The sequence below is a fragment of the Phlebotomus papatasi genome, chromosome 3 (assembly GCF_024763615.1).
Source record: "Phlebotomus papatasi isolate M1 chromosome 3, Ppap_2.1, whole genome shotgun sequence".
NCBI classification, from domain to species: domain Eukaryota; kingdom Metazoa; phylum Arthropoda; class Insecta; order Diptera; family Psychodidae; genus Phlebotomus; species Phlebotomus papatasi.
Window position 1 is genome coordinate 62266215 of NC_077224.1, and position 26375 is coordinate 62292589.

Here is a 26375-nt window from a genome sequence, read left to right on the forward strand (position 1 = left end):
TTTTGGGATTAGTTTCCTACAGATTAATAGATGAATTTTTTGAAAAGAAAATTTTTTACCTATTATGGGGGCCCGGGGACCCCCTGTCAAGCACACGTTTTAACGGTCACTGAATTTAAATTCTGTACATTAATTCATTACAAACTCCATTGATTTAGATAGTGTAACTGTCTAAGAAAACATATTGGCAATCAGAATTCAAATCAGGAAAAAGGATGAAGGCCAATTTTAACAAATTCCACGTGATGTCGAATTTTCCGTCCGCCATTTTGAGCAAAACTTTTGCATGACTTCACGCGAAGCGAGAACAAACATAAAAATGTATTTTCATCTCTGTCGAACTATTTTTTTCAAGTAATTGAAGAACTAAAGTAAATAAAAGTCCATTTCCGACAGTAATTCAGATAGCAGTTGTCTAGGAAGAAATCATCTAAAATCACTTAATTTGCGTATGATGTGTAATACCATGGTAAAGAATGGGTTAAGTAAGGAGTCTTCAGTAACCGTTTAGAAATGAAACATTGCTAAACATTGCTTGAAACATTGCTCGCGTCACAGAAATAAAGGATTATGATTGGTTGGATTTGTCCGTCGACGAGGTCAACAATTGTTGAAAGAGCTGTATGCTCTTATTATGAAATATTTTGAAAATAAAGATAAATAGAGTAAAAAATACTATTGAAAAGGAGAGTGCTTCTTGATAAAATCAAATTCTTCAATAGTTCCAAGTCATACTGACACATTTTTTACTTTTTAGAGGAAAAACCATTTGACAATTTCTTCGTTATCTCTTTGAAATGTCAGGGGACAATTGTGAGATATTTGCCAAGTCTGAAACGTGTGACTATTGACACGCAGAGCAAAAGTGCTAAAAAATGAACTTTACGCTTCTGACATGTTGTAAAATGCTTTGATAATTTCCTGTACATGATTTTCTATACCTGACAGAAATTTTCCATCGCGTTGCTCAAGTAATAAAACTCGCCCTTGGAAGGTCCTCTCGTTAATATTTAAATGCGGATGGTTTGATCCCCTGCCCATTGCTTTAAACACAGGAATTACGTGATAATGATAAGCTTTAAACTGGTTATTAGACATCCTTCGTTGGTAGTATCTTAGCGCTCATATATAATTTCTAAAATCAGGCCTCCAGCTACGGTGGTAGTACTAGAACAACGTGCAGTGGATCTATAGCAGCTAAACTAATTGCGGAAAACCTAAATTTGCAACTTTAATTAATTCCCCGGTTCAATAAAATACAATACACAGGGGTGCTGGTGGAACAGAGAATCAAATATTTGCATAGACATGTAATAATCTACATTTACATAACATACACCCAGTGAATCTATGCGTGGAATGTTGAAGGTGAAGTTAGTTAGGCCTCACCATTTACTTTATGTCAGTCACTCGCTCCCTGCTGTTGAATTGTCTTTTCTGCCCCTCAACCCCCGTAGCATCTTTGCCGGGTGTCATCGTGGTATTTATGATGACGCAATATACCAGACGCTCCTAACCAACAATCTCACCACAACACCATATATTGAACTTGTTCAATGGGGGGATTTTAAAGTTTCAAAATTTGCCTGTCTTTGATTTTAAAGTTTATGGAAATTTTTTGAAATTTACCAGTGTATAGTAGAAATGTAAGGGTCTAGTCTATTATACTGCCCTATAGACCAACCGGTAATACAATTTTGGTCATTCGGGACCGAAGTGTCACCCGAATTAGAGAGAAATTCGGGCATCAAATTGTTTGAAATGCAAGGTTTTTTTGTTCTTCCGCATACTCTTAGTAAGTTTACATACTCGTATTTATAGTAAAATTTCATAAAACCCCATTTATAATGCAAAATCACATCATAACTAAGACAAAACATGGCAAATTTGAGAAAAAATACCTTCATTCGAAAAAATTAAAAATGTCGATAAACTTTTTTCAAATTTAACTGCTGCCCAAATTAAAAAGTAGCCCGATCATAAAAGAGCCGATTTAGCGAGAGTCTACTGTAAATATCAAAATCAGGAGTGGAATGATTACTTTTCGACACTATCGAATCGATAGTATCGATAAATCTATATCTGCTAGATTAAGTGAATGTCGACTTTTTGCGCATTGTCGAGCCATTCATTGTGACATTATTAAAAGAATGTGGCTATTGATAAATATCCATATTAGTCACAGGAAGTACAGCTATCGTTTAAATATTTCAGAATCGATAGTCGATAGTATCGAAAATAATTCATCATGTCACCCCTGGTCTTCAATGACCACCTTTCTATTATTCGATATTCACAAGACACATACGTATTTCTCAAGTTGTTTTTATTTCGACAACTCAGAATATAAAACGAATGAGTCGCGAATGGCCAACTTTACAGAGAAGCAATTTCAAGCTGAAATTTTAAGTGCTGAGTATAGGCTTTTTAAGTACACGAAAAGCGAAAAAAAAGAATTTTTCAAAACATCGACTTATTCGACTTATCTTCTGTCGAATTAATAGATAAAACCTAAATAGATCTAGATGAGACCTACATGTAGTCGATTGTAAACCAGAGTTGTAAACCAATTTCCTATGAATTGTATACGTATGCAATCCTGGCTGTTATAAACGTTACTATGCAAATCCGTTCCTAGGCCAGTCTAAGCCGTTGCGGTGTCACTGCCTCCTGGGTCTTTGTCAATATACCTTGGAGAGCTGACAGAGTCAGTCCAGCTTAGAACGTTAGAGAAGAAGGATATGTGAACTTGGGTCTCTTGGAGAAATCTGGCTAGGTCCGTTCTGACCATTTTTTAAGGAACGCGCATGATTCAAATTAATTTGTAATAGATGTGATTCCTATTGACAGTTACACGCCGATTTAGGCAATATCGATGCCACATCGGCGGCCTAATTGTTTTTGGTCCTTCTGTCCATAATGTCGAAATCTTCATTTCTAAAGCGATTTAAACGATTTTTCACGAGTAGTTTTCAGTTTTTCATGTTTAAAGAAGGAGTCCCAGTCAAAATCCCGAACGCCAAAGTCCCGAAAGCCAAAATCCTGAATGGGCCAAAATCCTGAATACTTAGAAGTGTCATAGCTTCTACCACGATTGCACCTGCGCTTGCTAGAGGCAATAGGAAAATTTTTGAGTCTTGGGAAATTATATTACAAATTACCCTATATATAATTTCATCCCTTTCATGATTTTGAAAATTCGGAATTTTGGCTTTCGGGATTTTGGCTGCCTCCGTTACGGAAGATGTCTTTAGGCAAGGAACGTATTTAACTTTCTTTTTAAGCTATATTAAAAAATCAAACTTCCCGCAAATACTGGTTTTGGGACGAAACACGATATTTTCAATTCAGTAAAAAGCTATGTTTTTTACGTTTCAACAAAATCACATGTAGTGCAATTTGAAGCTTAATGATGGTCCTATGCGTTGAAGTTGCAAGGAGTATTGCTTGATGCAAACAAACTTTAAATAATGCTATAAACCGTTATTTATTGGAACTTATTTATATTCTTAAAGACATGGCAGTTTTATTTGATTTGTTTCATTAAAACAACATAGAGTTAAACATAGGGGAATGCTGGAGAAGTTTCACGCTGCTGAACCATATTGAAGCTAAATCCAGATTATTTCTTTTGGGTAGCGGCTATTTGAAAAGATATAGCACATTTCCTATAATTTGATATTTAAATATTTTAAATTTTAAATTTTGAAAAATCATACAAACTTAACTGGCCCCATCATTCCTAAAATTAGTGAAGAAAACTTGTTTGTTCTTTTCGAATCTTTATAATGAAATAACAATTTACTCTAGAAATGACTTTCAATTCTTTTGAGAATATTAAGGGATGAATTGGATAGTAATACGAAACTGCATTTCTACGAAGCATACGAAGCATTACGAAGCATACGAAACTGTATTTATATTTTTTTCTTTGAAAATCAAATAAATAAATAATATTGAATATTAAAAAAAATTATATATCAAATAAACAGTTACGACAATTGTCGATACAAATAACCTACTTCTTCGCTAATTTTGTTTTTTTTTTTCACCAAAAGAAAAATAATCTAAATTTAGTAATCCTTTCAATATCAATTCAAAAACTTTAATCAATTCGATGTCAGTTTAAAAAAATGCAATGATACAATTTTTTAGTGAAAGTTGATAATTTTATTCTATTATCTCACGTATTTATTTATGGATAATTTACTCTACTTTCTGAATTAGGTCATTTAATCGATATAAAATTTTATGTATACCTAATGCACAGAATGATATTATAAATAATTCTCAATGCATTGTGTTAAAGATCAATAATAAATTTTCCTGCTGAATATTTCATTGAAATTTAAATAATTTCACGAATCGCAGCTAAAACGGCAAACCTATGGCATATTGTCTGTCACCACAAGAGCACGTTGAACTCAAAATGCGGTATAGAGGAGGAAAATAATATCAAATTACTTTATTGACGGTATACACTTGAAGTCAACATAATTGCACATTTGAGGACTCTATTGCCACTCTGGGTCCTCCATCATTCCAGTATCTCATCGTACGTGCAAATTGTAGCAGTGCTAGAATGCACTATAGTGCAAAGTCTGTGAAATTCAATCTCTTCGTCAATTTACGTATAAAGTCAAAATTTCGCTTAGAAAATTAAATTAGACAGTTCACATTCATCCCATTGAAATAATTTTAACTTAAACCTTATAATTACACTCATATTTTATATAACTTACTATATGAACACTAAACAATTTCCCCTGCCGTCATGCATTTTGGTAATGAAGTATTTTTGGGGCTTTCTACCTTAACAAATTAAATTACGTGTGTATTTCCCCAGAAATTTAATTTCCACCTATGAACACTCACGTACGCGAATATTTGGATGTTGTTAAGAAGTGTATTGGAGCGTGTATCATCTTTAAGACATGAGCCCAGCATCCTCAAGACCAAACAGCTAAATTGGACTTTAATTGCTTTTCCCTGGAATTTTGGCAAACTCTCTCAGTCAGTGATTTGGGAATTAATGAGAATATTTCACTTCAACTTAAATTGCATTCTAAAGACCAGTCATAAGCTACGTTAATATAGAAACTGTTGTAATCGTGATTATATAGACAATGTTCTATTTTTGATTTAAAGAATCTCATAGAGTCAACATTTTGTATTCGCGTTGCAAAGTATGAAAAAGTCCAATAAAATCAATTTTTTCTTTTTTGAACGATATTCAAATTTTTATTGAATTTTGGATAAGCTATCTGAACTATTCCGTCCACGAATTTGATATAAACAGAAAAAATTAGAAATACTTGAGTTATCGTATAAGTAACATCTTTAACTTATCGTCTGTAAGCATACACGATGAAACAATTAAGGATACTAAATTAAATTAATTACTAAAAATAAATTACTAAAAAATATTAAAATACTTTCAAAGAAAAATAAACTGAGTTAAATAATTCAGTAGAATTTAGTTGAAATAAAATGAATTATTTTTATGAATTCTCAGCGTTCTGTTTCGATCAAATTCCAAAATTCCGGAAAAGTCGTTTTTAACTTATGTTTCAAATTAATGATGGGAAATTTAGGATTCCATACCTTTCGGAAAAGATTTGGTTATTAAATTATTAGGTGGAAAATGTGCAGTATGTTTTCAAATAATCAATACCTAAGCAAAATAAGTGACTTTAGTTTCTAAACATGCAGCAAATAAGTCTTGAAAAAGACTTCAGGCGCCTAGAACCTGCACCACCTTACCTAATTGTAACATAATAAAAAGATGAAGAACCTTTCTCAGGAAATACATATTTTGGAAATTAGGAACCTTCAATTTTAGATACTATACCTAACAACTTCAGAAGTTTAGGTTTAGACTTTCAAGTTAGCTGAGTAGGAGAAGCTGGGGCAATACTAATCATCGTCCTCTGAAGTCTGATCAGTAACGACAATTTGCTCAAAAATTTGTTTTGTAAACATATTTTTTAGATTTGAATTAGAATGAATGAAATCATGAATCCTAGATCTAGTTTTCTTACTCATTCTTATACGGGCTTCAGACCTAAGGCTTAGTCATAAGGCTTAAATTCTTTAATTTCTTATCAGTCGATTTTTTTTTGGAAAACTTTGACTTAGCAATCGACTATTAAGTGGAATTAATCAATTCGAATCAAAAGAACAAATTAAATTGGTTACTATTTAGGATTTTGAGGCTTTCATAAACTAGGCTAAACCTTTAGTCTGAATACGGTTTTATAGGCAGATTAAAATTACTTCACGTTTACTATTGCCCCTGTTTTTCATATCCCACGCTTTACTAGAGTCCTTCCTTAGTGTCCCATTTCTATACTTCTAGTGCTTTTAGCGCTTCATGTTTCAACTATTACAAGTATTCGACAAGATCCATGTGTCACCACCTACGTGAAAATTTACTATTTTTTTATCAAGGCAGACGTTGCATCCCTATACGATAATGGCCTTGAATTATTCTTCGTATCAATCCTCCAAGGTCATAGATTCAACTGTAATTGAAGGGATATTTATCAAGCAAGTGGGATAAGTACAGAATTATTGGAAAGGCCTTTGAATGCCTAATTACTTTAAAAAATTGTACCAAATGTTCCAAAAACTATATTAGTTTTGAACCTAAATGTATTTTTGTTGGGGTTTTGATTGTATTACTCATATTCTATTTTGGTAATCTTTTAAGTATTCTAAAATATCCCGTAAGTTAGAACGCTAAACTACAGGAATCTCGGTATTAACAACATTAGGTTTATCAGTGATTCCAATGAGTGTTACCTATTTGGAAGCTAATTTGTTAAATCAGTTTTACGTTAAATGTGTTTTTTTTTAATTAAAATATTTTTTTAAGCGTAAAAATTTGAAATATATTATCAATTATATTGAGGAACTCTGAGCAAAACTGTATATTGTATATCGTTATTTTGAGGTTTTCGGATTATAAAAATTTTTATTTATTGAGGCGGAAAATGTTTTGCATTTTGAAATATTTCGTATCCATATGCAATTATTCTGCATCGGTGGCAGCCAAAATCCCGAAAGCCGCAAAATCTCGAATGTTCAAAATCCTGAAAGGGATGAAATTATATGGGGGAAATGTTTAGAATAATTTTTCAAGACACAGAAGATGTCCCTTTGCCTCCAGAAAGCGCGGGTGCAATCGCGGGAGTTGCTATGACACTATTAAGAATTCGGGATTTTGGATTTCGGAATATTGGCGCTCGGGATTTTATCTTTCGGGATTTTGGCTTTCGGGATTTTTACCGGGACCCATTCTGGCTTTGAAGACACAATATTTTTCCCATATTCCTTTAATGAATCTGACAGTGACAATATATTTTAATACCGTAAGTGCAGGTGACTTTGACCGCTGCTGGTAACTTTGACTTCCTTCTGTTCGTAAGTTTTTCTTTAATTTTAGTTAGAACTTAAGGATGGTCTTTACCGATCCGATCTACCGTGTCTGATTGGTGAGAACCGTTTTTAGACATTAGAATTAAAGAAAAGTTTACGAACATGAGGGGGTCAAAATTACCCGCAAGGGACAAAGTCACCCATATCTACGAGAGCTAGTCTTAAATAAAAAAAAAGGTTAGATTCATTAAAGGAATATGGGAAAAATATGAAATACTCGAAGTCAGAGTTTATGTGAAACCTCTGAAAGCATTCCCCTACCGTTAATTAATTATTATTTTAAATAAGGTACTACAGAGACTGACTTTGACACCCTCCTGTTCGTAAGTTTTTCTTTAATTCAAATTTTTAAGAATGGTTCTCACCGATCAGACGTGGTAGTTCGGATCGGTAAAGACCATCCTTAAGTTTCAGAAGTTAAGAAAAGCTTATAAACAGGGGATGTAAAAGTCACCCGCAGTCAAACTCCGAACCTAAAAATTTATTTGTCCGACATTTCGTGTCGTGTAACTGTTCAACATTTATCCACAAAACGCTTTTACACGAAAAAGTGAGAGGAAATTTAAAAAAAAATAATGCAAAAATACTTAGGATAAGTTACTTCGAGCATTTCGCAAAGCTAAATTATTTTGCTATCCCCTTATCTTATATAATAATAAAACACTTTAATCATGATTTATTCAGGATTATATCGATTCTATTTGTATAGAATGTCTTCTAGCAGAATCAATACCAAAGTGAGGAAATTGTTAGCCAAATAAAACATTACGGGGAATGCAAAATTTTCATTAATTTCTCCATAAGTTTGGTGAATCTGAGAGTAATTTTAATTATTTAGAATATCCAATATAATGCAATTGAATTAATTGGTTTGGTACTGTGGTATCTCTTCATTTCATACTACTATATTCCTCTGTTGACCTATAAATATTATTATTACGTATTGTGTCGTTTAATTTCACGCATGAGCCCAAAGATTGTCTCTTGGGGAAAGGTATGAACTCCAATATTCGTTTATGTGTTGCTGTTGAACCATCTTGCACCCACAAGAGTGTTGGAGAAATAGAGAAATCAAAATTAATTGACTCATTTTCATTGCTCCACATATTCTTCTCCTTTCTCTCCATACTATCGTATACTACCTGGCACAGGGGATGGGATTGGTGGATGATTAAACATGACGAAATATAAAAGGTTCTTTCAGAGTGTATATATATGAGTTAATGTGGGGAAAATTTGCTTTATTGGTAATTCCTTGAGAAAAACCACCCAGACGTTGGGTGGGAGACAAAGTAAATGGGATGCCATTAGGACAAACTTGTGGGTTTCCTTTTCTCACCATCCTCAAGGATATCCAATTTTTGTCTGAATGAATAACACATTCCTTCATAAATGTGTCCATTTCCAAATTTATATCCATGAATTATTATTTCAATATATTATCATTTATTGCTGTTTCTCTTCACCTTTTCCCACTCGACTTTTTTTCTGTACCTTTTCCTCTACCTTCACCATCAGCCTTTATTGTTTCTAATTTTATTTTTAGGCACGGAAAATTACTTTCCCATTTTGTGGTGTTTAGGCATGTAAAAGTAAATGGGAAAAGTACGGTGATAATTTGTCGAAATCTACCATATGGGTTCACATAGCTCACCTACAAAAATTGGGAGATTTTGCTGTTGAAAATAAATCTGTGATAAGAAAATTTTCATATATGGGAAAAAACGAGGTGGACATGTTAACAGCATTTTGCAAAATGCACGAAGCTTAAATCGTTGTTTATTGAAACAATATTCAAATCTTTTTTTATATGTTCCAACTTACTCCATTTTTTTTATAATCTGAAAGTTTCTCTGAATATTTATTCTCAAATAGATAAAATTTCTTCTTAAAATACACAAATTTCAAAAATATAGAAACAGTAGGGGAAAGTGGTCTGCCTTTGAATGCGGCAGCCTTTGAATATCGTAATTTTTTCAGTTTTCTTTAAAGCATAAATTCTTTTCTATTAACTATTAGATAGCTATTCATAATCCTCACAAGTCTTCAAAAAATGCAGACCCTAGCTCTTATTTTCTAGGTGCTAGGGCAAAAAAACGAAACTGAGCTCTAAACTGTAATTTTGATGTTCCACAATTCATGTGTTTTTTCATAATCAAAATAATTTTTCGAACAAATCTTCTATTGTGAGTCATAGAAGATTATTCTTGGATGATATTTCTCCAAATACATTTTGATTCATATGAGACAAATTTTGTGGGTGATAAAAGTTTACAAATATTGCTCTGCGGCAGCCTTTGAATCTTAATTATGTGTGCCTTTGAATCCTCTCTTTACATACATTGAAACGTCTGACAGCTTCCTGTCCGGGAGCAGAATAGAACTCCTACTTTGGTCCGACGAATGACATACAAATACTTATAACATGCTATCTTGCTCCGGATAGGATGTTTCAAACTGACAATTGACAACTTCAATGGCGTTTTATTACAAATTTTCAAGTGAAAAACAGAGCTTCAGAAAAATGTAAAATATGTTGTTGTATAATGACTTTTGACTACAGTGGTGGTTTTATTGAGTGCATTAGGGTTCATGCTAACCAATTATGGGCCACTTAATGTTATAGCCGTAATATTATCAGTGAAAAATTAAGATTCAAAGGCTGCCCAACCACATTCAAAGGCAGACCATGCAGGCTGCCTTTGAATATATCGACATCACATTTTCAAATTCCTCACCAGGAAAAACTGAGGACTTGCGAGTCCTGCATGGGGTTAGCATAGAAGCTTAATGAACAAGAGAATTTATTGGTGTAGTGCAAAGTAAAACTCATGTTGTAGTTTACTCTGAAAAAAATCTCAACTTTTGAACATCATTTTTCGTTCAAAGGCAGACCACTTTCCCCTATCGGAGTATAAAATGTTATTCACCATGGCCCATTGGTTGTATTATATTTGAATTGAAAAATTTCTGGAAATATTACCATATCCAAATAGAAATGCTGCGATATAAGAAAAATATTCGCAACTTCTTGTTAAGTTCGACCATATTTATTTGTCCGAAAACTAAACAATTCAAAATTGGGAACAATAACAGTTGACAGCGCCAATTGCGGAAAATAAAAGTGCTCTCTCACGGAGGAAAAAATGCTAGTCCTAATGTTTATATGACGTTTTTGTTAATTTTAAATTAGTTTTGTAAATTAATTTATAAAGTTTTATAGATCTGGGTTTGGAAAATTTGGGATAATGAAAATTCGTTCGTCATTAATTGTTTGAATAAAGCTGTTCGGTGTTCTAGGAGCAAGGTTTCGTATTCTGTGAAGTCTCATCGCTTTGGCAATTTATTATGTTTGCCGGTTCGGAAACCATGTCAATCGTTTGATGATTTGCATCAAACCCGTTTCAAAGGAGCACATAAGTGACTCAGGTGAGGTTTTAAAAAGAAAATACAATTCTAGATTTATTATCAGTTTTCGATCGATTGGTACCAATTATAAGTTAACGGCCATTGAAAGATATGATAAATTGGATTAAGGTCAAGAAATATGCTATGTAAAGGATTTTAAAAATTTTAATATTGCTAATTTAAAACGTTTTTGGAGAAACACATAGCGATTTTATTGGTGTAACATAATGCTAGATTAAATTAATATTTAAAAAAGGAAAATAATTTTTGTAGCTCTTTTCGGGATATCCTATCAAGGGCTGATTCATTCCTATTTTTGCTGAGAAGAATTTGTCGTTTCTTTGGTTTTTGCAAACGATTTTTAAGTTCCGCGGCTTTCTCGGTTCACAAAACATTTTTTGGGTTTCTCAGGATTTGTGAAACGTTTTTTGACAGTTGACATGGGTTTCTCCGTATTAGACATCCATTGCATTTTTAGTTTGAATGGAATAGAGTTGAGTTATGGAAAAATGAATATCATAGAAATGATATGAATGTCGGCTTGTGGGGGCTTTCCTGTGACACTAAGGCGCTTTTTTTAACCGTTTCGTCTCTAGGGGAGACTGGGGCAAAAAGTCACAAATCGAAAATTTCAAAATTCAATATCTTCCAATATAAATAAGATAGCGGCTTAATTTTTTTTCCATGGATAGCTTCCATAGACCTTCTTCGGTGGTGTATGTTTCTTAGAATTCGATCAAGGAATTTAGAAAACAAAAAATATTTAAATTTTTAGCCCTATTTTTGAAATATTTTCCTTGAAGAATATATTAGTTATTACCTACTTATTATTCAAAATTTATGCACTGATGATTTTTTCCTAAATGATTTGGATTCTTTGAATACGAAACCGCTATCTATTTTAGAATTTGACAAAGATTCTTCCCTCAAGAAATCTTTTTATTAAGAACGACAACTTGGGGTAAAAAGTAATAAAAGCTATGGAGCAAAAAGTAAGAAAAACCGAAACAATTTATGTTGTCTTACGGCAAGAAAAACGTCAATGCCATGTGTCGCCGGTTGTTTTTTGCATTGGTCAAACGATTTGCAGTCTTGTGCATTTTTTTAAAAAAAAGTTTGAAAAGCGCTTTTCTCGTTTTCTCACTTTTCTCGCAGAGAAAACGGTGTTTTACAAAGGCGTAGATGAATAAATTTCCTAGGAAAATATGTTGTCTAGATATATATTTTTTAATTTACGGAATCCCGTAACAAAGCGATTCAAAATGTGATAATATTCCATGCCTGATACTATTTGCCCCAAAATTTTTGAGAATGGTCACAAAATTACGTTTTAAAAAACGGCTCGATAAATGTATTTCCTTACAAAATAGAAGAAAATGACTTTCACAAAGTTGTAGAGCGGTAAATTTCCTATAAAACTGCGGTAATTAGAAATTTCTGGGGCGTTCGAGTAGTTTGTAAAAAAATAAAATATCCGTTTTGTTACTTTTTGCCCCAGTCTCCCCTAAGCTTGATAATAAACTAAAGGACGGACATCAAATTTTTTGCAGTCTCCAAAAGTTCATATTAGAAAATTTTATATGAAAATTTAACAACCTGATGCCTAGGGGATGAAAACATTAGGTTACACTCCTTCTTTGTAGTGTTCGAGCAACAAAATCATAATTTGTGATAACGTATTGCTTTTTCAATGTTTGTGCCAATATCTGTAGACATAAGGCATACATAGGAGCGGGCAAAAACACTAAAAATTAACTGATAAAGTGCCTTGTAAAGTGGCCTCCAGAAAGTATTGTCAGTTGAGAAGTGTACTCAGTGCTATCCACATCGAAATTTGGTCTTTAGATGGAACAATTCTCAAGTGAAATCATTTATTTAATGCCATAAAGGGCTAAAAGTTAATAGTTTTTAGTAGAGAGACATTTTCCAATACAAAGTGAATATAATTTATCACGAAAAAGGCATCATCAGCTCCTGCTTGTTGCCTCCGCCCCTCAACTTCCCTCTTTTGTGCCTTTTTATCTGTGACGACTGAACTTAATGTGCCTTTGAACCCATATAACCAGTGCTATATACAGGGAATCTGGGTGAAAAATGGAGCCAAAATTATCAATGAGCACCGTAAAAGGATATCCAAATCTACCACTCAACGACAAAATCAATACAATTCATTTTCTAAATGCATCAAGAGAGGTTGTAACCACATTTGGTGAGTGAGAGATTATTTTTTTTGTAATACCACTTTTCCACAAATTGAAAACCGCACTATAGGATATTTTGCAACTAATTAATTAAATTGTTTATTCGACAGAATCGTTTGGAAAACTGTTTAAGCCTGTGGTGTATGACATGAATGGCAATATTGAGGTTTGTTGTATACTATCTTCGTAATTGTAGTTCATGGGTGAAAATTCAAAACAAATGTACAATCACTAAAAATCACGTACCATTGTGAGAGTGATAACAGGGCGTGCTCTTGCGCCACAGAGATGTCTCATGCTTAGATAAGATAAGGCTGGAGTGATGACTTTTGGCAATTGTTTAATTTTTTTCTGCATGAATTCATTATGGACTATACATAAGAGATAATCTTTAAATACATGTTTCTCTGAACATTAAAAAAAAACAAATAATAACAAAAACCAGAAAATTTCATTTTTGCTTCTTAAAGTATTTGAAATGGCCATGGAATTTAGTTTTTGACCGGTTTTTTTTATATTATAATTTTATAAGCTCCACTATGCATGATTTTTAGCCACGCCTCCTTAAGACGCTAATGCATTACTGGTATTGTTATTTTTTATATTTTACATATTTAAAGAATTCTACAGATCCCAGTGAATTATCCAGATCATATCAATGTATGAACTGGCTGAAAGATATTAAACAATGTAAAAAAGGTCACGCCCCACTGGTTTTCTGAATTAGAATTTTTTACTATCAGAAATCTAAGATATGGGGTAAGTGTGCTAAATTTCGGCATAGTTGCGTGCAAGCGCCAAAGTCTCAAGATTGAAATGTAATATTTTTAATAGAAATTCATTTTTTTTATTCCTCCTTCTTAAGCAGTTCCTCGGCTTAAGTCGTAAGTCTGTCTGAAGGCGTCTACGAGCATTTTTTAAACACTTTTTTCAAAATAAATTCTCCATATCACTGTAGGCAGAAACGTCAATTTTTTTTTTAAAAAGAAAAACTATGACGAACATTGTTTCTAGTATGTAGGCGCCATCACGCATAGGGCATCCCTGTTCAGGATAAAGTCCTAGTTTAAGATTAAAATCATTCTAGTGAACTTTAATTTCGAAATTTTTTTATGAAAAACTGGTCCTTTTGGAGTAAACAGCTTTCATTTCTCAAATTAATTTAATTAGTTCTGAAATTCTCGCAGTGAAAGCTGTGAAAGTCTTCATAACCAAAAAGTATCGGAATGAAATATACACGGATATGACCTGGTATTTTTTTCCTCCTTTATTTTCTCCTACGACGTTTCGGAGGGGTTTTCCTCCTTCTTCAGGTATGGAAAATTTTGGGAAAAAATATCAAGAGTTATAGTTGACCTAATTGGCAATTTTGACTCTCTCACTGGCACTCTCATCTCAACCTTCCCACAAAGATTGAGATGAGAGTGTCAGTGAGAGAGTCAAAATTGCCAATTAGGTCAACTATAACTCTTGACATTTTTTCCCAAAATTTTCCATACCTGAAGAAGGAGGAAAACCCCTCCGAAACGCCGTAGGAGAAAATAAAGGAGGAAAAAAATACCAGGTCATATCCGTGTATATTTCATTCAAATATTCTACTGACCGTAAAGAAAAGATCAAGAAGTATCGTTTCAAGCGACATCTATGACGTCTTTTGTGATACCAACGAGGTATCCAAGAGCTTTAAGAAGCTACTACCAAAAATATGAAATTGATTATTTTCATACAAATTTTTTAATTAACGTTCTCATTTCAATTGTCTTTAAAATGATACATGTCTAAACGTAAAATAAGAAAATTTTATAGGGGCGTGGCCTATATTTCTTAGTACAATTTTTGAGTAAGTGTGGTTTTTTTTGGGAAAGTTTTGCATTATCTTCATATAAAATTCGTAAAATTTAGCATAAAGAAGGAGCAGTTTTCGTCAAATATTGTTTTTGTTTTTCAAGAAAATCACATGTTCTATTGAGGAATCTCAAAGTTCCTTCAAAACGACATTTTTTTTTAAATAAAAATCGTTCACAATGTGTAGAAGGATTAAGAATGCATTACTGGATAAGACAATTTATTATTTTTTTAATGGCTTGCAAAATTCTAAGTACGAAAAGAAATTAAGTTATCGTTATGTAATTATTTGTGAGATGTTCAAGCGGTTAAAAAATAAAGTATTTTAAAAGTTTTCTCCACTTAAGTGAATTTTCTTTTGCTTGAGTATTTTAGCTAATATTTTTTCATTACTTTTTACACAAAAATAAATTAATATAATTTATTTTTAAATTTTGTGAATATAATCAAAGAGCTCTTAGCTTGGCTTCTAGTTATTTTTACCATTTTCGTAAAAAGGAAAGTGATAGAACATCTGTATCTAACATAATTTGTTAAGTAAAAACCATCTCGACTGAAGTATATGCTAGCTTGTAAATTATCATTGATGGTTGTTGTATCAGTGATTCATCAAGCTTTACCTCAAATAATATAATCAAACATAACGCTTAAAACTAATTAAACATTCTGCTATATCTTATCTTTCGATACATCAACTTTGCCGTGAGAAATAAAATGTGTTTATTGCAGAAACTCCATAAACATTATCTGCAAGACAAGACCCGAAATCAGTTCCTCGAGGATTTACTAGTGGATGATGTCAGGGATAAACGTGTAATTGTGGAGCCTCTACTCTGGCTCAAAAGGTAAAACTTTAAGAATATTCTTCCCTTCCACAAAATGCCCACATTTGCACCAGCAATTACATTTTGGCACATTATGACAATTATATTGCTTTTGGCAAGCCGTGATACCGACTCTGTGGGTGGCAAAAATTGCTTTTATATTCCGCAAAAGGCCCTGCCGAATTGTCTTTTGAAGGTACAGGTTGGAGTTTGGGTTATATGGGAACGTGGGTGAATATCTGCGGGTCCTCTGTTGGAGGTGCAGATGAAAGTTTTGGGTTGGGCGAATGATAAATTTGATAAGATTTACATACATTGAGGGAAAACCGCACACTTTCTCTTGTTGTCGTGTGGTCGTCATCATCTAAGACGGTGGGAGCCATGAGCTTGAGGTTGGATCGAGGATGAATTTGCTCACCCTGGTATATGGCCCAGGAAGAGCTCTACCAGACTTAATGGATGGCCTGGAATGGAGCAAAAAGCGGACAAGTGGGAGTGTGCTTTCTATTAAAATGTTGGACGATTTGGAGGGTGGAAATAGATGCTGGGGAAAGATTTGGGTAGTATGGTGAGGTCGAGAATAGTTGACATGGGGAGAATAAATGAAAGAGTATGTCAGAGGTCATATATACAAGCTTTGGGGTGTGCAGTTTCGATGGATACCCAAGAAACATTTTCTTCTTAACATCTTCTTTTATTATTATTTGACTGAGTACATTGGTAAATCATGCTTCAGGTGAATTTTCTGCTACAAATTGCTTAATGTAAATCTCTAATTCTGTCATTAACATAATAGTATTTCTTTTATAACCAACTTCCGTTGAATCATTCCTAAATAACGGTTTTTCAAGGTTAACAGTTTAAAAGGCTCTGTAGAGTATATTTTTCAATGGAAGTGGTTCATATTTGGATCGTTGGAAAGGTCTCGGAATTTCTGATAACTGACGGAACTGGTCCTAATGTGTTTTGAACCGGGAATGAACCGATTATAAATCGATAGATAGATACTTTATTTCCAATCCGTAACTTGGTTGCGTATACCGCCGTCTTATTATTACCGGACTCATCAGGTAATTGGCAGAAACCCTGGATCATAGACCGTGTATACCACTCATAAAATGGAGTAGTTTGCTGATTAACTGATAATTAATGATAAATAATTCAATTCAATTCGATCACTTATATATTTCTCCTCAATTGTGCTTAATTGCATCTGCCGCCGACTTACCACTACCGATCTCATCAGGTAAACGGTAATGATAAAATAAATAATTACTGATGAATAATTTTTACTGAAAAATCAATTTTATTACTTTAAAGCTATTTTGGGCAATCTTTTAAGTGATTTATGAATATGTTTAAATCGGTTCGGTTGTTAACCGATAAACAAAAAATGATGCGAAAATCCTTTCAAGGTATAGCGTCTAAATCATTTTTAATCTAAGTTTCGTCACAAATGTTCTATATTTAAGATTTGCAGAATCCTTTGAAAATTAAATTGTAAGATTTTTTTTGTATTTTAATTCATTAAGTGATTTATCAATAGGTTTGAATCGGTTGTAAACCGATAAAAGGAAAGTGATGCGAAAATGCTTTTGAGGTATAGCATCTAAATAATTTTCAGTTACAAAAAGTTTCTTGTTACAAATAATCTACATTTATGATTAGCAGAATCCCTTGAAAATTAAAATGTAGGAAATTATTATTATTATTTTTTCTTATTTTAATTCAATAAACTTCTCACTTTTCTAATTCTCGACGAGTCACATTTTGATTTTTAAAATTTTGAGTTTAGGAAAATGAATTATAACGCTATCTATTCGTTTCTTAGTATGGCTGTTCTTAGACTTAGAAATAAAAAGTTAGAGATAACGAGTTGAGGTCATAAGGGGACCCCTATAAGTCCTTCGCATCACTAACAATTGCTTGTTTTATTCATCATTCTTCCAGAAATTATTTATTGGAATAATCCGAAAAAGGTCTCTAATAATAATTTTTTAAGGTCAAGCGGTAAAATCAGTTCTAGAGATCGTATTTCTCAACAGATTTGGGCAAGTTTATATTCATTTGAAAAGTTTTAAAACCCCCGACAAATTTAGGTCATTTTCAACAAATTTTGCTCTGGTGAAAATTTGTGATTAACTGATGATTATAAAAAATGACGAAATGGAAGAGAGTTATGTGGAAGAATGAACTCGTGAACACGATTCTATAGGGGGAAGTGGGGCACCTTTGAAAGTTGGGTACTTTTGAAATTAGGATTTCTCAGTGGAACTGAGCCATTGCAAAATGTAATTTAGCTTCTCAATCTGTTTATGCAGCTAAATTATATCACGATAAGACTCATGCTTATTTAAAAATACGTAAAAAATCCCAATTTCAAAGGTGCTCCACTTTCCCTTATCTATATCTTACAGCTAAAGTTTAGGGCATAACATCGAATCATGTTTTCAGATATTCTGCAAAATTGCACGCTTTATTTCGCACTTCTTATTAAGACTTTTAATATATATCACATAATTCTTTAGTTTCTTTATATTTTCAAGATATTTTTTGAGATGATTTTTTTTATTCCTTGGGAAAAGAGAACAAGTGAGAGAAAGTTATAGAGATGAGATTGGTAGTAAAGAAAATGCTCCACATAAAGTGCCTGCCTTTTTTGAGGGTAGTGCAAAAACCCATGGGAGAGTAGTAGAGACGTATTAGTTGGTTTTATACTTACACAATGTGGTTAGTGTGTTATCAAGCTTCCACTTGCCATCCATGGTGAATCACACAAAACCATTATGCGAAGTAAATCTATGAGTGAGACAACACCAGAGAAATATCAGTTCCATTAAACTTAGATTAAGACGCTTCCTGAATGCTACTTTCCAGTCGAGGTTTTGTCTCCTGCAGCATCAACCACTTTAGTCCCTCTCTCCATGTCCTAAGATAACTGCAATATTGGTGGGATCACTTGGCGTCAGACTGGCAAAACTGTGCTTCCCAACATTTGCCCATTAAAACATGTTTTAGTGATTAACACATAAAACGTAGATGATTGTCTAAACTGAAAATCTTCAGGGTTTCTTTGTTTATTCACCGTTCATTTGAAGCACAAACTTTAGTCATATTTTCATGCCTTTCTCTCTCTCTCTCCCGTTAGTAGAAAAAAACCTATACAAAAATTACCTATTATTTGTAGACAATTTATCATTTTATGACAGGACGAATTATAGGAAAATTTGCCGTAAACATAGTTTATGTCGCTTTGGTGTTCTCCTTTGACAAATTGATATTTCTATTTCCGCATGAAAGACAACTTAATTTTGGATTTCAATTTTGGGAATTTTCCTCAAATTTGTAGAGGATTTATCACAAATCCCCGATTAAGTGTTATTCGCGAATTTGCAAGCTTTGTGTTTTCAAATCGCAAGAGATGTCTCACGATTTCATTCACATAAAGGGCATATTTTTATATTGAAAATATTTATATATATTGGATGAGATCATATATTCTGTCACTAGAAGAGGTTGAAAGTTTGGAGTGGTATATCTCAGCTCCTGATGAACATAATTGGATGAGTGGACTATTGTTGGAAAGCTTGGTTCATTAGCTTTTAGAATCTGGTATACTTAATCTGCTATGGATAAACCATGGTCATCCAGAACCATTTATGTCGAGGAAGACACATTTTGCAACGTCTTTTTTGGCCATCTACTTCTGGGACCAGGAGTGACCCACTTTTCTCGCACATGGACTGTTCGTTAGAGGAACTCAAATGGTACAATTTGTTGAAGAAACTTTTTTTTTGGACATCTTACTTTTTTTTACTCATCGACTTTTGCAAGAATTTTAACATTTTACACGCATAGAAAAAAATAACAGAAATCCTTCTATCTCATTTTCTGGACAAACTAGTGAAGATATCGACTTAGAATGTTCTAAGTACTCCCCCATAAGTTGATCCAAGGAATCCAAATATCACATCAATTTCATCCCCACGTCTATCCTTCCCCTCCAGAAACCACTTTTTTAGGATTTCTGTAATTTTTTCCTTGCGTTTAACACTTCAAAATTCTTGCAAAAGTCGATGAATAAAAAAAAGTAAGATGTCCAAAAAAAAAGTTTCTTCAACAAATTGTACCATTTGAGTTCCTCTAACGAACAGTCCATGTGCGAGAAAAGTGGGTCACTCCTGGTCCCAGAAGTAGATGGCCAAAAAAGACGTTGCAAAATGTGTCTTCCTCGACATAAATGGTTCTGGATGACCATGGTTTATCCATAGCAGATTAAGTATACCAGATTCTAAAAGCTAATGAACCAAGCTTTCCAACAATAGTCCACTCATCCAATTATGTTCATCAGGAGCTGAGATATACCACTCCAAACTTTCAACCTCTTCTAGTGACAGAATATATGATCTCATCTAATATATATTTTTTTTAAATCGATAAAAATGTTAAAAAGTGCCGGCAGAAAGTAAATTTCTCGTTTTTTCAGTATATTTTCTAAAACGTCCAGTGCGTATGGATTCGAACAAGGAATATGTAAAATATAAAAATATTATTAAAGTTTTGCATTTTTTTTTGAAAAAAAAAGTATTTTTTTCTTTCAAGAGATATCAGTTTTAATTAACTGATTTTATCGCTCAAAATTTATGCATTTGTGAATGTTTTTAGAATAATTTAAATCCACTGAACGCGAATCTGCTGTTCTTTCCTCCCTCAAAATTATTTTAACAAAAATAATCCAACTCGGGGTAAGAACCTGCAAAAATTAAAAAAAAAATGTGATACTGGGGTTCCATAATGAAGCTGATTTACTATCTCAAACTGTTTAGCTTAGGGAATGCCCAAATGGACAGATGAAAAGACAAACAGAAGTTCGTTGAAAACTTTAAAATTGCTTTGAAAAATTTAAAGATTGTTTCGCAAAAACTGATAAACTCAAAAATGGTTTCGAGAAATTTCAAAATTGTTCTGATAAATTTAAAAATTATTCTTTATAAAGCCCAAGAAACCTATAAATTGTTTTAAAAACCCGAGAATCCTAAAAATTGCTTCACGAAAATTAAAAAAATTCCTTTTCGAAACCCGAAAAACTGCTTTGAAAAATCTTAAAAATTACTGGGTAAAGCTCAAGAATCCTAAAAATCGGAGAAACCTAATGCCTTAGACACACCTACGACTTAAGTCGAGAGACGGATTAATGTAATTATAATGTAAATATCGATAAGATTACATTTGCGTCAATTTTTGACTAATTTATCTCTCGGCTTAAGCCGAGGAATGGCTCAATTAGTGGGAAACTGATAGATACTTAGTCAAATCAGTATTTTGATTATAATTATATTAAGCCGTCTTTAGGCTTAAGTCGCAATTGTAGATAGGATTACTTCGCGAAACCCGAGAAATTTAGAAAATGCTTCGGGAAACTCGATAAAAATTCAAAAATTATTCTATGAAACCCGACAAAACCAAAAATTGCTTCTCGAAACCCGAAATCCTTGTCAGCTGGTTTTGCCTTAATGATCCTAAAGCGGTCTTCAGACCGCTTTACTTCCCGAAGGCCCCAAAAACCTAAATAGCGAGCAATTTTATAGCTTTTTGATAACCTTATAGGCAACTTATCTTTAATAACCCAATCCTAAGTTAAATTTTTCCAAAAAATCGTGATTGATAAGAAATTGGAGCAGTTAAGCCATATGACTAAGTCTTAAGTCAGAAGCCCGTATAATGCTGAATTATTTACGAATACAGATAATGCAACCCTAAAGCGATCTTCAGACCAGAAGTTTAGCTCAGTTCCAAAAAGTTTGAAATTTCTAAATAAAAAGCAATTACAATGATTCCCAAAATCTTAGAGCCTAATTGCATATTAATGACTAATCGTACAGTAGACTCAGCTAAGTTTGGGCTCCTGTAATGACTATTTGTCCGGCTGTTGTTAGTACCGTAGATGCTAGTGACTTTGACTCCCTCCTATTCGTAAGCTTTTTTTTTTAATTCTAGCACTTAAGAAGGGCCTTTACCGATGCAATGCACCTTGGCTGATCTGTGAGAACCGTTCTTAAACGTTAGAATTAAAGAAAAGCTTACGAACAGTGGAGGGCAAAAGTCACCCTCATCTACGGTAAGCTTTTCTTTAATTCTAGGCACTTAAGGATGGTTTTCACCGATTGGACACGGTAAATCGGATCGGTGAAGACCAGATGCTACGGTGAAGACCAGACGGTGCTAGAAATAAATAAAAGCTTATGTTCAGTAGGAGGCAAGGCCGCCCACGGAGACTAAAGTCATCCGCATCTCTAGTACGGTAAGTGTGCGAAATTTCGGCATAGTTGCATGCAAGCGCCAAGGTCTCAAGTTTGAAATGTAATATTTTTAATACAAATTGATTTTTTATTACTTCTTTTTAAGGAGTATTGCTTGGAAACTTGTAGACAGTTTATCGTTTTTATATTCTCTAAAATCATTCTTAATACATTTTAAAATAAATAAGAATGTAGACATAGCTTTGGTGGCCTATTTCGGCCACCTACATTCTCATAGTTACTGACCCTTCCGGAATTCTTCCAATGTCTTTATTACATCATCTTGTTTGTCGAAGCGACATTTTTTGTTATTTCTTTGCATTGTGTAATTTCTAGTGTATGCGAAAAATAAAAATTCATGGAAATTTGAGGAACAAAAAAATGGCCGGAATTGCAAGCTGGCCGAAATTTGGTACACTTGCCCTAAGTTAGATTGTTTTTGCAAAATGTAACCCATTGAGAATTATAGAAGTTAAGTCCTAAACCTAAAGGTATAAACAAAGCCCTCATAAGTTGCTATACCTCACAGTTTTGCCTCTATATCTCATACTGTATGCCATTACAACAGGGTGGCAAGGGATGTTAGTAGAGTGTTCTCTCACTATATTTAATAAATTAAGTCTTTATTTTTCATTCACGCAAACATTAACTGAAGTTATCGTAAACACAATTTTATGGTGAAAAAATGTCGTCCCACAAATTTTCGTGTCAATACAGTGGAACAACAATTTTAGAGCTATCCCCTATGGTGCTTAATACTTCAAAACAAATATTCCCCAGAAGCTTTTGCCAAGAAAAGATCATTAAAAGCTTGAGTTGCTTCGCATTTGAGAATCTGTGCTGTAAAAAGAATCGTTTGTGGGATTTTTAACCCAAATAATACCTCTTAAATTTGATTCCTGATCACACCATCACTTTCTCTATGTCTGTTAACCCCGAAGAGATACTTTGCGCATTTTGTGTCATGTTCCTGTCTCTTGATTATCTCATAAGGTAATCCGATGCTTGGGAAGTTTTATTTTGCCATTGCTGAGGGTGAAAAGTGTGTAAAAATAATTAGGGAATTAGGGAGGTGGATCTACTACCAAGAAGGGTGGCTTTTATGGAAGAAGGAGTAGCAGGAGGTATATAGGGGGTTTAGAGTGATGGAATGGTGAAAAACAGGTGGCGTTTATAGCTTTTCTTTCTCGAATGCCGCGCATTTTATGTGGAGGCACTTGAGCCAATGTTTTCGATGAACTCTTGTGTGCACTCTTTAATTCGCGAAAGAAGGAACCATGGAGGTAGTTGGAGAGTGAATGGTGAGAAGACGAGATGGATTTCTCCTAGATGGGTGGAATGGAAAGGAAAGTAAGCATGAAATCCCATTAGGGGATGAACAAAGTTTTCAGCATTTTCACGGTGGAATAGATAAAAGTATGTGTCGTCGTTTTTGAGAGAGGAAGTGCCTGAAATATTGTCGTCGTCAATTCCCCAAAAAATCGCGTGATAAGGACGAAAGGAGGAAAAGTAGCGGAACATTTCTTCCGATGTTTAGTATCTTTTTTAAAGGGAGGGGTGAGGAATGGGATGGAGAGGCGTGGGAGGGTGAGTTGGAGATGGAAGCCGCAACTGGAAAGCGATAAGATTGATTTTAGGTATAGAGAATCATCTTATACTATCGTCCCCCTATAAATACGAGACTTTGTGTATTCAAATGCTTCCCTGGGTTATACCAAACGAAAACTCCTCAACTTTGTATTTGCAGAGCATTGGAAATGATTGAGGCATTTTTCACCAACGTTCTCAACGATGCTTCCAGTCAAGAAGATTTAAGACAACACATCCGAGATGCATACAAATGTACACTGCAACCATTTCATGGGTGGATTGTCCAAGAAGCATTTTCCGTACGTATAGAATAATCGTAAACCAAAAAATGATAAATTGTATTTCATAATTTATTGTACACTATACCACCATTTTTTATCACACTCCAGGACTCCCATATTTGTCCTCTATACCCAATGCTTTACACTTCACTGGATTTGTGTTGTACATTTTACTGTTTACATATCTATAGCAGTATTTATAATATTTTTTACAAATATGCTTACATTTAAAATTCTCAACCATTCTCTATATCTTTCAATATAATATTTGGTTGATAAAGCACATAGGGTGAAGCGAACGTCTATTGACACTTTAAGAACTCGTGTCAGCACCTATTGACACCCTACTCTGTGCTATTTGGGATATGAAATTTGAACATCTTTGTTTATAATAAAAGGTATATTACAGAAAAAACGTTATATTACTTATATTTTACTAGATACATTAAATAATTTTCAACATTTTGACAAAAGTGTCAATAGGGGTTCCCTGTCGAACAGACGTTCCTTCGACCCTAAATATGCACTTAGGACACTCAATTAATAGACACCCTTGATTGGTCTCTCAAAGTTGATTCCTATATTTGGTTTTTAAAAATTAACAAATGTCTTAAAGTCAAGATAAAGCTGCAAACTTCTTAAAAAGCACTAAAAAATATTTTAAAAGATATTTCCCAAATGTTTTCATTAAAAGTTTTTAGATTACGATATGTTTTTCGACCCAAAATTAATTTCTGAAAAGAAACCTAAAAATAGTCTTATTAAATCCTTGGTTTTACAACAAGTTCTAATAAAAGTAAAACTAAATTAATTGAAACACAGTGTCACAAATTTTTATCATCAATCATGAAAACGGAACGACAAAATGAGTTGAAAAAATAAAGCTTAAAGGATCTATTTTTATTAACAAAAATAAACAAAAAAATGATAAAAAAGATTGTTTAATTTCGATTTATACCAGCTGAAATGAATAGAAATCTTTTAGAATTGTTTTGGTAGAAATATTTTTTTTAATGAACCTGCAAGATAAAATTTGATAGTACGTCTACGGTGTCCATAAGAAAAATTAAGCTTTCATTGCATTCGGAGTTATCATACTAGAAAATTTTACATTAGGGCAGAATCACATTGACAGTAAAATACTCACCGTATTTCGTTAATTTACGCATTTTTATTGCAATTACTATGCAAATTTTCAATTACCGTGTTACCATATCTCATACTCGGTGACAATAGGTGAAAGTAGTATAAGAAAAGTGAATAAATAAAACGAAAATGCGATAAACAGTGAGAAAAAAAACTGTAGGATTTTTTTCTACAGTTTTTCGTACAGTTTTTTTTCTCACCGTTTATCGCATTTTCGTTTAATTTCTCCAGTTTTTTATATTACTTTCACCTAGTGCCACCGAGTGTGAGATAAGGTAATACGGTAATTGAGAATTTGCGTAAGAATTGCAATGAAAATGCACACGGGTTGTCAGGAATGTTTTTGTTTTTGAAGCATTTCAGTCGTTTGAGCGAAAATGTGCGATTTTAGGGATTTTAGTGAAGAAGAGGAAGTTTTCCTCCTGTACACTACTTTTATGTCGTGCAAAAGGACCCGCTAAGCGAGAAGAAGGAGGTTGTGGGCGAGAGATTGGCTCCTAAGGGGACCTTCACATGGTGTCGTTGAAATTTTATGGGGCGATTTTTTTGGGCATCATAATTTTCTCCGGCTGACTTCGGAGGAATTTAAAGAGCTGCTTCAAATCGTAGGGCTTTATTTTCAAAAGAAGACTACGAAACTGAGGGAACCAATATCACCCAAATCCGGACTGAGTTGTGAGTTCCGGCGATTGGTGACTCAATTTGTCGCAAACGGCCTGAAAACCATCAGATCGGCTGCCTCTATTTTTGTATTCCCGGCAGTTGTAGTCCCGAATGACGGTTTCCTGATGCATAGCCTCAATTAATTCGGCCACCATCTCATTTGACCACGAAATCCTAGAAGTTTATGAAGGAATATAAAACGTAGATCGAACACATTTTTGTTTAGCTTTTTTCTTACTTATCCTCTGCACCGATCTTTTTCAAGGTCTTTTGTCCTTTCTCCATCTCGTGCGCGATAAATAGTAGGTATTAGCACTACTTTTTAGCACAATTTAATCACGAATAAATTGGCGAGAAAATTGTGGCGCAGAAACTACCCGAATGACTGGAATAAAGTAGTACCTGATGAAAATTTTATGAGCAAATTTTACTCATAAATTTGCTGAATTCTCATTAATTTGCTCATTAATTATCAATCGTATTTATGCTATTTTAATCTATTTAAACCAATTTTTGTGACTCGAGTCCACTTTTTATTACTAAATGAATCGATTTCTAAAAGCTCCTGATGAAAATTGCACATTAGGACACATATCAGCAATAATTAATGTGAATCGCATTACAATTTTAATGTGAAATTATCTAGTGTGATACCATGGTTTAGGCTGTGAACTGTAT

The 26375-nt window shown here is 33.5% G+C and overlaps 1 protein-coding gene across 3 annotated transcripts in view; it reads left to right on the forward strand.

Moving 5' to 3' along the window:
* LOC129807127 (uncharacterized) overlaps positions 1 to 26375 on the forward strand; it is a 62033-nt gene that overhangs the window by 31979 nt on the left and 3679 nt on the right. For all 3 annotated transcript variants that reach the window (XM_055856172.1, XM_055856174.1, XM_055856173.1), the window contains exons 2-5: positions 12561 to 13057; positions 13160 to 13215; positions 15624 to 15739; positions 23765 to 23906. In XM_055856172.1, coding sequence (XP_055712147.1) covers positions 12943 to 13057; positions 13160 to 13215; positions 15624 to 15739; positions 23765 to 23906 — 429 coding nt within the window. In that variant the 5' untranslated portion in view covers positions 12561 to 12942. The remainder of the gene's footprint in view (positions 1 to 12560; positions 13058 to 13159; positions 13216 to 15623; positions 15740 to 23764; positions 23907 to 26375) is intronic.